Here is a 17569-nt window from a genome sequence, read left to right as displayed (position 1 = left end):
CCGTTGTCTTCTCTCAAAAATTCCTAGAATGATTCTTCTTCAGCCAAACATCATAAAACAAATCTAGTCTTTCACTACAATTTCGGATAGCCATCCTGAATTCAAGTTGATTATCTTTCACCTCTTCCTCGGAGAAAGACGATCAAAAATTCTCAATCGTGATCCTCATGGATCGGATTATTCATATAATATACAAAAAGAAACTTAAGATGTTTGAGATCTTTCTCTTTGAATGAGATCTCAATTCCAAATACTGTTTCATTAGATATCTTATAACTAGAATTCCTCTTTTTTCCATCTAATTCCTCCACCACCACGAACTCTAATTAGATTCAGACATGATACACTTATAGGGTATTGATTGACATTTTTTATACGTCTTTATTAGAGGCAAAAACGTAAAAGGGAAAGAAAAAAATAGAATGGATTAACAATCTAAATCTTCATTTGTTTAGATTCCATGAACCAAGAAGGCAATTATAATATATAGTATATACTTATTCATTATTTGAACATCATTATGTATATATGCGCATAAGCCACACTTGGAGGCTCTTTTCGTCATGTAAATCACTTTTAAATCTTAATTAATTATAACAAGATTTTGTTTGTATGCAACTTTTCCAAACATGCCACAAACTTTGGGGAAAAAAAGGCTATAACATTAACAAAATCAGTTAAGTAATACGATTATGTTTAATTAATCACCCACTAAAGAGATCTTTGATATATATATAAAAATATATTGTTTATTGTTTATTGGCTACCAGATCTTCCTGTTTCGCAGCACAATCTCATATTTTAATTGTCATTTGCATTTCAACCAAAACCAACTTGAATATAGTACATAATCAATCTCATATATAAGCATATATATGTATGTATGAATTGTGTGAGATGGACGTGATTGCTTGACAGAAAGATGCCAGATGAAATGAAGTAAAATCAGAATAAAAATTGTAGCTTATCCATAGATGATTATTGTGTCTATAATTCGTTACTTTGTGATTCAAGCCAATAAATTAATATATCGTCTAACACAGGAAATTCAAACCCAAACATATGGTCTAATTTCTCAATGGGTAACCCAATATGTGAGTAATTCAAAGAGATTGGAGTCTAATAATAGTGGAAGCTAAGGTTTGAGAACTCAAGAAGAGTTACATCTTACAATCTATAGTGCTAATATTATTGTATACTATTCTAGAATAGTTCATTGTACGCTACATATTTTACAATTAATTCAACAAAATATTTTATATATTGCATATCTGATCATATCTGAAAGCACTATAGGTTGTACACTTGACAATATATATATATATATATGGAAAGGACAGGTGGGAATTATCAATTATGAAACATAACACCAAATTTTTGCATTTTAAATTTATGGCTTTTGATGATATGCATGGGCCGGGGAACATGGAAACTTGGTTTTGCTTGTATCAAGCTAAAATAAATTAGCAAAAAATATTTCTCCACCAGGCCAAAAAGGTTAGTCATGCTTTACACTTGGCACCATTTGTGTAGAAACAAATGTCGTGTGTGTATATATATATCGAGATATGTAAGGTAGGGCAACATTACAGATCTGAATCATAAGGTGGTAGTTAAGAATGAGGATGTTAAAAAATAATTAATAGACTAAAAGTGAATGTTACATGCTTATCAAAAAAAGAGAGAATGTTATAGGAAGTTACATAATGATAGAGACGATGATAGTTATGAAAAGTACAAAGGTGTCTGAAAAGAAGTTAAAGAAGATTATGGGAGAGATACGTCATAAAGTATATACCGAGTCGTATAACAAACGTTTCTTTTGATGTGTGGTCACAAGAGAGAAGATAAAGTAAGAAATAAAATTATTAGATCTAAGATAGGAGTTGTAGGCGCCAAAAACCGTCTCAAGTACTATTCTTCAATTGTAGATTTGGGCAACTATAGTAGTAGCACAAATTGAAGATAAATCTCGAGAAAACTATTTAAGATGTTATGCGCATGTATAACATAAAGAGAGTGGTGAGGCAATGAGAAGAATTAAAAAAAAATTATATAGAAGAGAATAGGAAACTAAGAGGAAAACCTAAAAAAATATGACTTGAAATAGTAAAAAAATATATACATTCCATAAGAGTTTATGAAAGTACGATTTCCATAGACTTTTGTAACCCATCTGAATTTTTTTTGGATAAAGAGATGTGATATATATGCAAATGAGAAAGTCAAAGGATTTAAAGATATATTGTAGTCTATAGAAGTAAAAAAAAAAAAAAAAAAAAGACAATTATCTATATGGACTTAATAATGGGGTTATGGGTCTTTTCTTTGACCATTTTCTTCATGTTGCATGTTGCATGTTGCTGTAGTGGCTGGTGGGTATGATTTTAGTTGAGTGGTGTCTGTAGGTACATACATTCCATAAATCATAATTACTTCACACAAATACATGTGTGTATATGTATATGTATGTATACTTCAAACACAAATCATAATTTTCTTCATATATAAGAGGAGTATGTTTATGAATAAGATGTTAAAGTGAATGGCTTGTGATTTATTTAGGATCTAGGGCTTTAGGGATTCAATTCATCTATAAAGTATAAATTAAACCCATATCTATAATTGGGTGGTTGAGATATTGTCATGCATTGAAATATTAAAGAAATAGAGAACTTTTTTGATGAGATTCCATACATATCATCATAACTTATAAGCATATACTTTCAATTCACAACAGAAGAGAGATAAAGATGATTTTGTCAACTCTCAATATCAATCATGACCAATTCAATTATTATTGCTTATGGTCAGAACCAATATGTTTCAAGAAATGCTGTCCTCCCTGGCAATGCAAATCTCTAGCTCTGTATAACATTGAACACATACCAGCTGGATAGGTTGGTTCCCTCCTACTGTTAAAGGTTTGCTCCAAATGGATAGGTTGGGGATCCCAGTTTTTCGTATTAGAAAATAGGTTTTCAGTGGTTTTTCTGTTTGGTGTTGTTTGGTTGGTTATGTCATTGCTGTGTTTTTTCTTCTTGTTGCCGAGGTCAGGTTCATGCCCCCCTCGTTTCTTGTAAGCCATCGAAGAGAGGCTTTTTCTCTTCCTTGATTAATAAAATTCCGGGCTAAGCCCTTTTTAAAAAAAAAAAAAAAAAAAAAAAAAAAAACACATACCATCCATCCATATATTACAGAGTTTGGTTTCTTTTTCTTCTTACGCTTGTGGACCTTAATTTGTCAGATGGTGATCGATGACAACTAGTCAATAATTGCTGCAGGTGTTCTTCATCACCCACCTCTTCTGATTAAATAAGGTCGGCGATACGTTTCTTTATAGAAATTGACACTTCAACACATCGGTTTGGCATAACTCAATCGGATGACTTATAAGTAAAGTTCATTTTCTCTTGCATGAACGTGTTTTATGGGCCTAAATATCATTGATAATGTGGCCCATGAATAATAAAGCTTTGCGGGGTCGATGTATCACCAACAAACCTTAAAAGCACTATATTGTTAGTATGTTTGGGCACTTCAAAAGTTTGACAAAAACGAATAAAGTGTTGTTAATATATTTTTTGGTGCTTTGAGAAATGTTCTTAATACAAGGTATCATTAATGTATTCGCGGTGCTCGAGTACAAACGTCATTAAATTGAAGGATTATGGCACTTCGGGAAATGTCTTAAAAACAATGAGAAACGTCGTTTATTCAATTGTTAACTTGATCTTCACCGTAGACCTAAGTGCCTTTTATTAATTTTATTGCGGTGCTTGTGAAACGTTGTATATGTATTTGTTAAATATTTCAACATGATATCATAGCGAAGTATTGTTGAATGTGACATCTACTCCACTTGTTTATATCAGAGTAACATTTTCTTCATGGAAAATTGACACTTCAAAGAATGAGAGATATACACAACTTCGAAGTTGTGTACAAAGAGCCAAAGTAATTGCACATCATATATGAATCATTACAAACACATTTCTTGTGGCCATTCCAAAATATGCAAAAAAGAAGAAAATGAAAAAATAGTTATTGTTGTTGGCATTTCATTTTCCTTGTCCATACAGATCTAGAAAACAAACAAATTAAAGTTTCAGTATTTGCTCTGTGGGGTATCAAAAGCACTTACAAAACATTGTAGAAAATTAGGGTTGGTGTACGGTTCACATTGCTTTGATGATCACAACCCCAAAAACCTATCCTTCCTGCTACAAAAAGAGAGGAGTTTGTGATTGAAAATGAATGCTATTGGATGTAGCATATATGTTCAAGCCTTCCCCTCAATCAACATCAACTTTCAAATTTTGTCTTAAAAAAGGAAAAAAGTTACAAAAAAAAAAAGAAAAAAAAAAGAAAGAAGAAGACATTTACATTAATCAAACTTAGCTAGAATCTTCCACACCATGGAAATCAAATGGGATAAACCTAATCCCCATGCACCTTTATTTAGAGCTATCGGTGATCTGTCACAATTGTGGGATAGTGGAGGGGTCACTTTAAATTCAACATTAGTTAGATCTCCTTGTCTATAAAAGGAGAAGCTCCCGAAACACATGAGTACTTGTGAGCTTTAGAAGAGAAAACAAAGAGAATCTTTAAACTGCATATTCTCTAGCTCTTACTTTCCTTCTCCTGCTTCAGTCAAGAAAAAATGGTTAGTATTGAGCTTCTCCTTTGTGCTCCATAGATGCTTAATTACTTACTTGGTCAATAATAATGGAAGTTCACAAGTTTTCTTCTTTCTTTTCATTCCATTCAGGATGAGAAGATGGGTTGGGCAGTTTCTGATGCTGTTGACTACAAAGGATTTCCTGCTGACAGGTCCAAGACTGGTGGTTGGGTGCCTGCTGCACTTATTCTAGGTTTGTATTTAACTCCCTTATCAGTTCATTTTGATCACTTTTTAGCATCCTTGAAGACTTAATTTTTCCTTTCCAACTAAGTTAATAAGCAGATTACTGGTTCATCTGAGAAGAGCAGAAGGAACAGTAAGCTGAACTAAGTGTTAGGTAGTTCATGCATGCAGAGTTGAATGATTCTTGAATATGGCAATGAAGTAAACATGGCTAACTGACAGAATCAGTATTAAAACATGACACTTATGATTACATATTAGTCAAATCAAGTTCCAATCTTCTTCTTTTTTATTAATACCTTTTTTTTTTGTTTTCTTTTTTATTTTTATTCATGGTGGTGGGAGAGGGGGAGGAATGGGGACAAAATGAAAGGGACCCATGAGAGAACTCAAGTCCCTTTTAACTTTTGAATATCATGATAAACATTGATGTCCTTTTATGTTTGGAGTTGATGGAAATTATTCTATCTTGGTTTCTAATGCATGAGAATTCCAATATGCTTATATATCTTTACTATTCGATGTGAAAAGCTTCACTTTCTGCTAACATTCCCCAGTTCCCCACCCACCCCAACAGAAGAATAAACAAAAAAAACACTTTTTTTTTATTTGATTAATTAGAAAGGAACACTAATAAGTTGATTATCATCCTTCCTTAAAAATACTCAAATATTATATTTAAAAAAGGAAACAAAACAAGAGTACTGAAAAATCACCATTAAAGCTGCTCAATATCTGATTACTTGATGACCAGCAAGTAAAAGTTAGTTACAACTTGGATTGCAGGATTTCTAATTTCTTACTTTGAAATCTTCTCACAGGGATCGAAATATGTGAGAGGCTTTCGACTATGGGAATAGCAGTGAATCTTGTGACATATTTGGTTGGAACAATGCATCTTCCAAGTGCTGCTTCAGCCAATACTGTTACTGATTTCATGGGCACAGCCTTTCTCTTGTGTCTGCTAGGAGGCTTTCTTGCTGATTCTTTCCTAGGAAGATACAAGACCATTGCCATTTTTGCCATAATACAAGTCATGGTAACCTTAAATCTTCTTCAATCATTACTTCAATGTTTCTCAGCTTTAATCAGTTCTTCAATTTTTAAAGGTTAGATACATATATATATGCTTCAGGGTACTGGCATGTTAGCAATGACAACCAAACTGCCACAGCTTCGCCCCCCGCCTTGTCACGGTTCAGTATGCAAACAAGCAAATGGATTCCAAATGGGAATTCTGTACTTAGCTTTGTATCTAATTGCATTAGGTACTGGTGGCCTGAAATCAAGTATTTCAGGCTTTGGAACTGATCAATTCGATGAGAAAGATGAGAAGGAGAAGGCTCAAATGGCCTATTTCTTCAACAGGTTCTTCTTCTTGATTAGCCTGGGAACTCTAATGGCGGTCACTGTGCTCGTTTATATTCAGGATGAAGTTGGTAGAAGCTGGGCTTATGGGATTTGTTCTGTGTCAATGTTTATTGCTATTCTGGTATTCTTCTCTGGGACTAAAAGGTATAGATACAAGAAAAGCTTGGGAAGTCCTATAGTTCAAATTTTCCAAGTTATTGCAGCTTCAATCAAAAAGAGGAGCATGGATCTCCCTTTCAGTGTTGGATCATTATATGAGGATTCTCCTGAGGCTTCAAGAATTGATCACACAGATCAGTTCCAGTAAGTTTGTCGTGTCTCCTGCTCTAATATCATTGATTCAGAACTTCATTGACCCAATTAGGCTCATGTTGTTTTCTTCTTTCTTGTTATAGCTGCTTGGACAAGGCGGCTATAGTTGCAGAAGGAGATTTTGAGAAAAATGAACCAAACCCATGGAAGCTATGCTCTGTGACAAGAGTGGAGGAAGTGAAAATGATGATAAGATTACTACCAATTTGGGCTACAACCATCATATTCTGGACTACTTATGCACAGATGATCACCTTCTCAGTGGAGCAAGCAACTACAATGGAAAGGTCAATTGGGAGCTTCCAAATTCCTGCAGGATCTCTCACAGTCTTCTTTGTTGCAGCAATCTTGATCACTCTCGCTGTCTACGACCGCCTGATCATGCCCTTCTGGAAAAAATGGAAAGGCAAACCAGGTATCTATTAGCCTAATCATTGATTCCGTGGAAAGAAAGTTTCAAGCACAGAATGAAAGCATACACATACATGTACCTGATTGAACAGTGTGCCTAATACATTAATTTCTATTCAACAGGTTTCACAAATCTTCAGAGAATTGCCATTGGCCTTGTGCTGTCATCCTTTGCAATGGCAGCAGCCGCACTAGTCGAGAGAAAACGTTTATCCGTGGCGAAATCAGTGAATGGCAACAGATCAACTCTCCCAATAAGTGTATTCCTACTAATCCCACAATTCTTCTTTGTGGGTTCAGGTGAAGCCTTCATATACACAGGCCAGCTTGACTTCTTCATAACCCAATCCCCAAAAGGAATGAAAACAATGAGTACTGGCCTCTTCCTCACTACTCTATCGCTCGGATTCTTCCTTAGCAGCTTCTTGGTATCAATTGTTAAGAAAGTGACAGGAAGCAATGGAGGGGAAGGATGGTTAGCAGATAACATTAACCGTGGAAGGCTCGATTGTTTCTATGGGCTTCTTGCTATTCTAAGTGCCATAAACTTTGTTGTATTCCTTGTTTGTGCTGCTTGGTACAAACCACAGAAACCCAGACCTGAAATGCAGATGAAGACTCTTGGTAATGTGTCCACTGCTGAGGGGCAGTGTTAGGGACTCACTATAGTTATGTTTTTCTAAAAATATGTAAGTTAGAAACAACTTGGTTTTAACTTTCTTGTATCTTCTACTGTCTGTGTGTCTTCTCTCAGAAGTTTTTAGTCAAGTGGGTTTTCATTAATGGACAGTTATTTTGTGTTCTGAGTTTCTCAGACCTTGTATGGATATGATCCCTATCATGCCTCTGCATGCCTTAAGTCAAATGGTGATAATTTTCCAATCGCTGTTGATCCACCAACATCATGGAGAAACTGAAAGAGAATAGTTCCTGTAGAATAGAATCTCATTGATTTCAGAATTGACTTTTTCTTTTTCTTGTCATCATTTCTGAATTAAAGAGAATTGTATGGATGAAAAACCATTGACCCGAAATACTTGAACATATGTATTTGCCCAGCGAAAGCCCTAATTAGATCAGCCTAAATATGCATCCAAAGGTTTACTTGACCGTCGGAGCTTGTTCGGCCGACACCACACCGGTGTCCAAATTTCATTCCTTTGATCTTGCAGGGTTGTCATAGACATCGATCGACGATAACAAATTGATTGCAGATTTTAGGATCTACAAGAATATTAAAAGAACAGCACTTATGTTTTGAGGTATATCAAGAAACAGTTTGTATTGCATGTACAATAGGGCCTATAAATATTCTTTGGAATCTTTGCTCGTCTATATTGACAAGACATAGCAAGTCTTTGGAAAATTTGAGGATATTTGCTAGGGACGTCCATAACAGCAATGGTATCTGTGGCACTCGTGGAAGGAAAAAAGATTCTCTGTTATCGAAGGCAATAGAGTCACTACCTCATCAACACTACCAATAAGTGCTTTCTGGTTGGTTCCACAATTTGTATTGGCAGGGATTGGAAACGGCTTCACGTACTCAGGCGGACTTGATTTCTTCATAACACACTACCCAAAAGGAATGAGGCAACCGACCTATTCCTCACAGCCGTTGCATTTGGTTATTATTTCAGCAGTGTTTTGGTCATGATAGTAAACAAAGTTACAGGAAGAAATGGTGGGCACAAGTGGAGATTGGATCTTTTCAATTGGCTTCTGGTTGTGTAAGTGTTGTCCTCCCTAAATTTTGGATTGTATCTTGTAGTTTCTAGAAGGTATAAAGTGAATGGTGGGGAGAATTCTCAGAAAGTGAATGGTGAACTTGAAATTCCTCCAAAGAAATCAAAGTGTTAGTTTTCAGTTTGGTGGTGAAATTGGTGTTACAGACTCTTTTGCTTACTTTATTATTCGTATCGTATCGACGATTTTCATTAAGGTTTGATTTTATGGCAAAGAGGAAGGTTATGGGTCTAAAATGTACACCAGAACTCAGAGAAATGAACTAACATGTTTCTGCATTGGATGCCTAACTTCAATTGTTTTGAGTTAGTATCTGCCACCAAAAACAGTACACAAACATATTTGCCCTAACTATCAACTTCAAGAAGTTAAACACCCAGAATCAAAGCTAATATCATTGGAGGTGATAAAAACATATATAACAATCAAGAATCATTTAGATCGACTGTTCTATACAATCTTTCCAGTTAAAATATTTAATAGTTCACCAATTTTATGCTTCTATGCTGATTGAATAGAGTTTACACAAGTGTACTTATCATTTCATGTAGCTTTCTTCAAGAAATATGTCAACTTCACAGAATCAATAATACCGGCTCAATGAGGTTTCAAAGGGAGTGTACAGGAGTCGCTCTTAACACCAACTCAACTTCCTGAGCGTACAATGCACTAATAGAATCTGACAGGCTATATCAGTCTTCCTCTTTTATTAAGGTATACAATGCAGACTGCAGAGCACATCAAATAATCAATCAAGCAAGCTCTGTTGATATTTAACATACTATGTCAACAAATCAAAGCACAAGCTACATCATCAGCTACTGAACTACAAAAATACTGTGTCGAGGGTAAACAGGTATAGGTATAGCATCAACTCTGGACGGGAAGTAGTTTCCGCTCCCCTCTTAGTAATTAACTTCGTAGCACAGTGTTACTTGTGCCATTAGCAGCCCTCGTAGCACCGTGTTATTGGGTGAATGGAGAATCGATTGTATCCATCATTCACTTGAACAACATGGAGTTCCCACCAACGCAGTAGAATCAAATCACTGGGCCTCTGGTGTCAGATACAGTGCTTTGCATGAAAATCTTCTGCTGAAACTAAACCTTTAATGAGATGTTCAAGTCTTTCAGCACCAGGACCTGGTCTAAGTACAGTGGTGTTCCTTATGATATAATTAGGGCCAGTTACGTTCAAACTCCCTTCACCACTCAACCATCCACCCGGCACAAATCCATCAGCATCACGACCTAAAATCTCAGAATCAATCTTGTCAAGAACCGGCTCATTCCTGCCAAATTTCCTAGCGAAAGGTGCATTGCTGTCAATCATCCTTTGGTAGTCATTAGCGGTAAGAAAGTGCGGGTGTTGTTTCGGAGGGTTGTCCCAAGATATGAAATGAAGGTCATGGTTTACTGTTGTGTTTCGGAACTCCTCAGCATTGCAGAGGACTGTGTGGAAATACCCTTCCGGAGAAGAAAGAAAGTTGGCATAATACATAAGGACAATCCTTGGAAGATTGTCCCAACCCCATAAACAATATTCGATGAATGGGCGAGTGAGCATCATCCAAGCAGAACCTAAGGATGTTAATGAGCATACGTCATGATTAAAACGTAGTCGAATCTATAATATGCACATGGGCTTACTGTAGTCTGTTGGATGTCTACAGCAGGCGCCCTATTCACAAGGAAACAAAATCCTTCAATTCAAATCCTTGGTATTAAAAAAGAAGCACATGGCAACCAAAGGGGAAGGTCCTCAATTCATGAAAATTCTGCATAATTAGTTTCTACTGATACAGTTGATACTTCTCTTGTATTACTTTATCAATCACAATTCCCAATAATTGCAATTAGGAATAGTTAAGAACAACCAGATAATCTAACATGACAAAAACCTGAATTTCTAGAAACATTACTATCACATATGGCAATTTTTTTTATAGGGAAAAAGCTATGCGTATTTAACAAAAAACAAGGAGGACAAAGACAAAAACACTCACCTGTAAACAGCTTATAGGCACTAGGCACACTTCTTTTCTCTGAGATCCAGAACACATCTGATTTGTGCAGGCTATACAACCCCGGGTCAATGATAACAGGCTTGGCTCTCTGATGCCTGAGGAGTTGAGGAATTCGTTTCTTAGGCACTTATGCATTCAATTAGCAAGATATTTTGCACCACTTGGAAACTAATTTCCCAATAAAAGCAAAGACAAAAGAACTAATAACAAAAGAGCAATAAGAAAATGAGGGGAAGAACTGCATACTCCTTCCAGCCAATGTCACTGGTATGCTCAATAAAATTAAGGTTTCTGGGAACAGTCGCCAACGTATGAAGCAAATCTGTTGCATAAAAATTAAGAGCAAAATATTAGAAGCATCACCACCACCAGGCCCCGTTTTCTCCCCAAGTATATGCACATGTGGTAGACCACCAAATACCAGATAAAAAGTGATTACCATTAAGTAAGCTGAGATTTAACCCACCTCTTAAACAAGAAATCGATTTTAATTCAGTAGGTGATGAGCAAAAATGTAAAGTACAAGATGGTAACTATGGGAAACTTCGAGTCATAGTCAAAGAAGATTTCAGTCACAAATCCAGCCACAGAAACAGAAAATTGAAAGCCGGCATTCACCACGGGAGGACAGAGCATCAATAGCGCCATCTAGGTAGCCAAAATATCCTGACCAAGGAATAGGGAACCAACTGAGCTTTCCACAGAGGTAGGTCGTTACTCAGTTTCAATGGAACCACCTGAGCTTCCCAGCATTGGTAGGTCTTTATTCAGTTTCAACGGGACAATGTTTAGCATAGGGGTGAAGGTTCTAGACTCTTAGCAGTGATATTTATGGTGGTAGTGGTGGAGCAAGTGGAAGAGGAGGAAGACATATTAACATTTGTCTCTAGGGTTACCATTTAAGAGAATTTCTGTCATACGCTTCATTGATTATCTTTGATGTAAATTGACATTACTTTAATATGACTGAAACTGCACAAATGTGGCCTAGAAATACAATAGAGATTTGGATAAGTAAATAAGTAGTTTTTTGAATGTATGAGCAGCAGAAGAGGTATGATAAAATCGAAACTCAAGGTGAGAATGGGTGTATTTTCTTGTTTTACTTCGTGAAATTATAATTTGGTGAAACTTTTTGAAGTTATGTTTCAACACGGTCAATAAGGACAAACAAGCAATTGAAATCATCGATAAAATTGGTTTATGCAACACAGTTAACTTCCAAAAAAAAAAAAAACGAAGGAAAACAACAAAAGAAAAAGGAAGAAACCAATGTAGTTAATAAGAAGGAAACAGTCAAACAAAGTGATCGATGAAATCGGTTTCTGTAACACTCAATCCTCAAAGAAACCACCTAACTGTAGCTAATAAGGACATAAAAAAACGAAGTCTTCGATGAAATATTGAAATTGGCTACAACAAGACAGCCAATTCTCGAAAGTACAACAACTAAACCAAAAACCGGGAAAGGCAAAATTTCATTTGTTTATTTCTTTGAATGGAAAAGAGATTTATTAGAGCACCAAGGTGTTGCAGAAAGGATGAAGTTCCTAAAAATAACCAATATCAAAAGCAGAAGCAAGGAACAATGAGCAAAATTAATAAAAAATCAGTTCCTACAAATAGCAACATAGAGCTAGAATTACACAAACGAACCAAGTTATACGCATTAGTGTTGCAATACTGCAGTTAATCCAATTGTTGAAGAAACAAATTATATGAATCAAAATCACATACCATCTTGAGTCACCAATGGATAATCTGAGGCACTCAGATTGATGAACCAATCCCATTCCCCACCTTCCCTCAACAAAATCGCCGCAGCATGAAGTGTATTGGTGACCATCGTAGGCCCTCTGTATGTGACCAAATTGGCTCTCACAACCATCCTCACATTCCTGACCTTCACGAACATCGGCTCGCTAGAAACCCACCTTGACAGTTCCAGCCTCTCCTCCGCTGAGGCCTCCAAGTCAAGGTGCACCACATACTGATTCCGCGGATGGTACAGCGCCTTCAATACCCTCCTAATGCTATCCCCATCCCCGACTGATCCCGAAATCAAGTAAGCCAGGCGAGGAACTGGGTCGCGCAGAGTTGGAGAAATGTGTAGCTTAGACTCAACGAAATGAGGGATTATCTGATTCTGGTGGCGCTTCTTGGCTCTGGAGATATAGAAGTACTGGGAAGGGACGGAAGAGGAGGTAGTGGTGATGGAGATGAGAATGAGGAGAGTAGAGAATAAAAGAGAGAGTACTAACAAAAGGAACCATTTCTTCTTCTTCTGTTGCTGCAGCAGCTGCTGCTGCTGCTTTCCTTCTTTGGTGTTACTGGGTTCCATTAGAGCTTCAGAGCTTGTTCATGGAAGAGAAGTAGAAGAAGAAGACTCTGGTCTCCTTTAGGAGTCAAGTGAGAAAAAGGAAAGTGAGCTGATATTTTTTACAGTAATTGCGATTATACACGTGTCGTTTAGGGAGTGGAGACCGGCAATTGAACAGCTGGAGGAATTTCGGTGTCCCCTATCAGCTGGGCCCTACAAAATATGCGTTACGGTTTATCTTCAAAAAAAAATGTTACATTTTAAAAATTAAAATTAAAGAGTTTTTTGTGAATAAACGACGTATATTGGGATTTTAGATTTTCAATTAAAAAGTCACAAAATTAAAATTAAAGAGTTTTTTATATTGCATTTATATTTTGAAAATCTAAAACAAAGGGCCAACCCCAAAGTCAATGTTAAAAAGCTGTTCACTTTTTCTTCTTTTTAACGCGGCTTCTTTTCGTGCAGTTAACTTTTTTTTAATTAAAATCGAGAAAAAAAATTATATAAATTGGTTCTTTAAATATTTGATAGAGGTTTAAATTTGGATTATTAGGCTTGAGTGTACAAAAAATTCCTACTTAAGAATAAGGTAAAGTGAGTTAAAGTGGATAAAAATCTAGGGCATGACTACAAATATATTATTTATAATAAAACTATGCAAATTCATAGCTTTTCAAGTCATACCACTTGATACTAAAAAAAAATTACCATTAGACTATCACGATATGAGCAAAGTGGTTATATATATGGTGGAGTGCACATTACACAGGATCACTGTGTAGAAAGGTAAAGAAGTGATAGAGATAGAGAAATAAATTAAAGCTATTTTATTGGTTCCTTTCAGTTAGGTGGAGCACTTCATTAGTGCGAAAAATAATGCGTTTTAAAGAGACCAGCACTAACATATAATTCATAATTCCCCTCCTTTATATTTATATTTAAAAAGAAGAAGAAGAAGAATGTGTTAGTTTAGTCATGGTTTTGCAGCCGTCTGATCAAATCATTGAAGGTATTTATCGTTTGATCAAGTAGTCTGAGTGGGTCCCAATTATGAGTGTAATTTTGTATGAGAGCTACGTTGTGATTATAACCTTTGCCCCGGTTTGCTTGGATGTCCATGTCCAAATCTTTTTTTTTTATTGTTTTAATTATAAATGTCTCCAACAAATCTAAGAATATATTACTGTTTGTGACAAAAATCAAATTTATCGTGTTCTAAAATTCTAATGTGTCTTAGTTTATATTCGACCGTCTAAAATTATGTCTTTTTCATGTTAGAATTTGATTTTTTCGTTAGACTGAATACTATGCCAAATCAATTCCTTTTCATATGTTAAAGAACAAATGAACCCAAAATTGTTTTGGATTTAAAGTAAAAGGATGGATTTGATTCCTAGTTGGCTATGCTATAATATTATTCCAATCAGAAATTCTTATGCTTCATATTGCATTTGATTATTTGAATTTTTCTTCTGTAAAAATAATAGTGATAATGAAAATTAATATTCATGATTTCTTTGTATTTTGAGCCATCCAATTGTTTCCAATGATTCAGTGGAGCTAGGGGGCTAGAATTATTCCAGCAATTCCATCTGATCTCCACCATTCAATGCAATCATGGGTTGGATTTGACAACAGCACACCCAATACATATTTTGATTTTTAATGTTGTTTTTCATACTTTTTGAAGATATGATTAATAAATAACTAAAAAAAATTTCAAGGGAACTCCGACGAATATTTTTTATCATGTAAGTTTTATATTTTCTGTGTAAACCCAACCCCATATATATGCTCGAGAGACTAGGTTCACCCTGATGATTTGTATCCAAAAATCAACTATAAATTCATAAACTTTAATCGGATGATGAAATTACAAAACATAATTTTTGTTTTTTGAAATTGGATGAATATATTCAATTGAATGAGTATTGCTAAAGTATCCATGCGCCCCATCACTTGGCAAATATAATAATAAGAATAATTGAAGATATATAATTATTTGGTAAATTCGTTGCCAGCCAGCATACTTTGGATTCTTGAGAGAAGCGACTTTTGTGCATGAAGACAAAGAACTGAAAAAAAGACAAGAGTGAACAGAAGATGCCCATCACAGGATGGCGTCGCGCGGTTCATTCACAGCCTCACAGACTCACTCTTGCGCAATTCGTACAATTTTCTTTCCGACGTTATGACCGCAAAATAGTCCCACAAAAGCAGAGGGAATGCTCTCCACCCCATCCGATATGTCTTCAAGCGCCAGGATTTTGCCAGTACGGATGTGATCACTAGTTATTGAAATGAAATCCGAGCACAGGTTCATGTGATCAGCGGCTAAGAATCCTTGAATTGTGATTCTTTTGTACACAATATCCAGCATATTTGGTGCAGCTCTCTTTCCATCGTTTGTGTATTCAGATATTACTCCACAAACAGCCACTCTTCCAAATATGTTCATGTTAGCCACCGCTGCTTCTTGCATTTCAGCACCCACATTGTCATAGTATACATCAATCCCTTCTGGGAAGTACCTGTTAAAAAAAAAAAACTAAATTTAGCCCAATTTGATTATATTTTCATTGTCGTTTTGGTCATTAAATGTTGTCTTCAGACTTCTTGAGAGTTGACTTCAAGTCCTTTTCTTCCTTGTAGTTGAATGCATCATCAAACCCAAGTTTTTCCTTCAGCAATGCTACCTGTAATCCAAGAAAATTTCAAAGGAAGTTTTCCATTGTGTAATGAAAATGGAGAAATTGAGGAATCATTGATCAATCATTCCAACGCGGGTGCATGTCCCTGTCAAGACTATCTAAATTATGAGGATCCCGTAATTAAGGCATGGGATCGGCTTAAAATCAGTCATTAAAAATGGGGAATCGATCAAGGGAGATTCCTGAAAGGGCACTATATAAACCCGAACCCGAGGAGGGGAAAATGTGGGATGGATTCCTGATTACTGGAATAACACCACTTAAAACCAGTGATTAACTAGAGCGTCAGAGCATCTCCGGCCATCATCATGGCGGCCGTTGGACCTGCTGACTGGTTCTTATTTCAGGTATCCAAGGATGAAAGCGAGATTATTCTCTCGCAGACCCATTTAAAAGATTGGCCAAGGAAGGTAGAACTCTGTAAATTAATTAACCTTTTCTTTGGTTCCAGCGCAGCCAACGACGTAGCATCCAAACAGCTTTGCGTACTGACCAACCAGACTTCCAACTGCACCAGAAGCAGCAGATACAAAAACTCTCTCCCCTTTCTTAGGCTTACAGATTTCAAAGAATCCAGCATAGGCTGTCAATCCAGTAGTAAGTCCTGCATATACATACATACATATGAACACTTCACTTGTAAATCCAATATAACAAATTTTTTTGAATTAATAAATGATTTAATTACCCAGTATTCCAACATGGTGAGACAGAGGAAACCCCATGGGATCCAACTTCCTTATCATTCCACCACTTTTAATCAAACTATACTCTCCCCATTCAATCATTCCCACAACTAAATCATCCTTATCAAACTCAGAATTCCCAGAAACCACAACCTTTGCCACTCCATAAACTTCAATTACCTGACAAGGAGTGATGGGGAGTGAGTAATCAGAGAGTGTGTGGGAGGAGCTGTGACTTTTCATGCGGTTTAGCTGGTAAGGGTCTATGGAGACATAGAGATTCTGGACAATAATGTCACCGGACCCAGGCTCGACTGACAGAACAAGAGGTGCGGTCTTGAGCTCGAAATCAGACTCCTTTGGTGCGCCGTCTATGTGGGTCTTGATGGTTGTGTATCTATTACTCACCTCCATGATCATATATAGATATATATGTATATATATATTCTCACCAGGATGATGTTGCTTCTCTCTGTATATGTATTGAAGCTCAAGGGCCGGCTTCTCTTGCTTTATATACAGGATATTATTAGCATATAAGTTTTGTGAAGCTCTCTTGGATGGCGTATCAGCATATATTGCCTGTTATTATCTCTTGAAACAAAACAGACAATTTATTATTATTATTATATTTATCCGACAGTTCTGGACCCAAATTATTTGAGGGAGAATGTTAGTTAATTGATCTCAGGCATAATTCAACTAAATGATATATAAATAAAGATTCCGTTTCTCGCACACAATCGGTTTGTGTTTTGGGCATAGCAACCTCAAGAAAAACAAAGTTGTATGGGTGTTTGACCCAAATAAAACAATATTGGTTTGTAGTATTTGGGTTGAATTTTCTAACATGTTATCTGATCAAAACTCAATCCATTTGGACATGAACTCTACATGTTCATTTGTTGAGAGTGACATGACCCAACGCACAAGCACGAATGAGTGTTAAAAACTTTATCACATATCGAATTAGCATAATTCAACCGAGTGACATATATAAGCAAAACTATAGTCCCTCGCATTTTTTGGGCATAATAATTAATGGCAACGATTCAAAAATGACAAAGTCGTGCGGATTTTTTGTCCAAAAAAACAATATTGGTTTGTATTAT

The 17569-nt window shown here is 36.1% G+C and overlaps 3 protein-coding genes across 3 annotated transcripts; 1 reads left to right on the top strand and 2 right to left on the bottom strand.

Moving 5' to 3' along the window:
- The first annotated feature begins 4532 nt into the window (after nucleotides 1-4532).
- On the top strand, nucleotides 4533-7766 carry LOC119996537 (protein NRT1/ PTR FAMILY 6.2-like). The gene is made up of 6 exons (XM_038843208.1): nucleotides 4533-4669; nucleotides 4775-4877; nucleotides 5692-5909; nucleotides 6006-6544; nucleotides 6637-6968; nucleotides 7088-7766. The coding sequence occupies exons 1-6, from the start codon at nucleotides 4667-4669 to the stop codon at nucleotides 7618-7620; spliced, it is 1728 nt and encodes a 575-aa protein (XP_038699136.1). The 5' UTR covers nucleotides 4533-4666; the 3' UTR covers nucleotides 7621-7766.
- Nucleotides 7767-9251: 1485 nt separating this feature from the next.
- On the bottom strand, nucleotides 9252-13153 carry LOC119997785 (beta-glucuronosyltransferase GlcAT14B-like). Its single transcript, XM_038844972.1, has 4 exons — nucleotides 12475-13153; nucleotides 10984-11059; nucleotides 10717-10832; nucleotides 9252-10291 (listed from the first exon to the last, which is right to left on the bottom strand). Exons 1-4 carry the CDS (start codon nucleotides 13076-13078, stop codon nucleotides 9774-9776), a joined length of 1314 nt encoding a protein of 437 aa, XP_038700900.1. The 5' UTR covers nucleotides 13079-13153; the 3' UTR covers nucleotides 9252-9773.
- A 1882-nt stretch (nucleotides 13154-15035) lies between these two features.
- LOC119997536 (2-alkenal reductase (NADP(+)-dependent)-like) lies at nucleotides 15036-16999 on the bottom strand. The gene is made up of 4 exons (XM_038844634.1): nucleotides 16460-16999; nucleotides 16206-16375; nucleotides 15674-15756; nucleotides 15036-15591 (listed from the first exon to the last, which is right to left on the bottom strand). Exons 1-4 carry the CDS (start codon nucleotides 16875-16877, stop codon nucleotides 15213-15215), a joined length of 1050 nt encoding a protein of 349 aa, XP_038700562.1. The 5' UTR covers nucleotides 16878-16999; the 3' UTR covers nucleotides 15036-15212.
- Between the last annotated feature and the right edge of the window lie 570 nt (nucleotides 17000-17569).

Source organism: Tripterygium wilfordii, chromosome 4, assembly GCF_013401445.1.
Source record: "Tripterygium wilfordii isolate XIE 37 chromosome 4, ASM1340144v1, whole genome shotgun sequence".
NCBI lineage: Eukaryota > Viridiplantae > Streptophyta > Magnoliopsida > Celastrales > Celastraceae > Tripterygium > Tripterygium wilfordii.
Note: the sequence above shows the minus strand (reverse complement) of the source record. Positions and strands in the feature narration are given on the sequence as shown.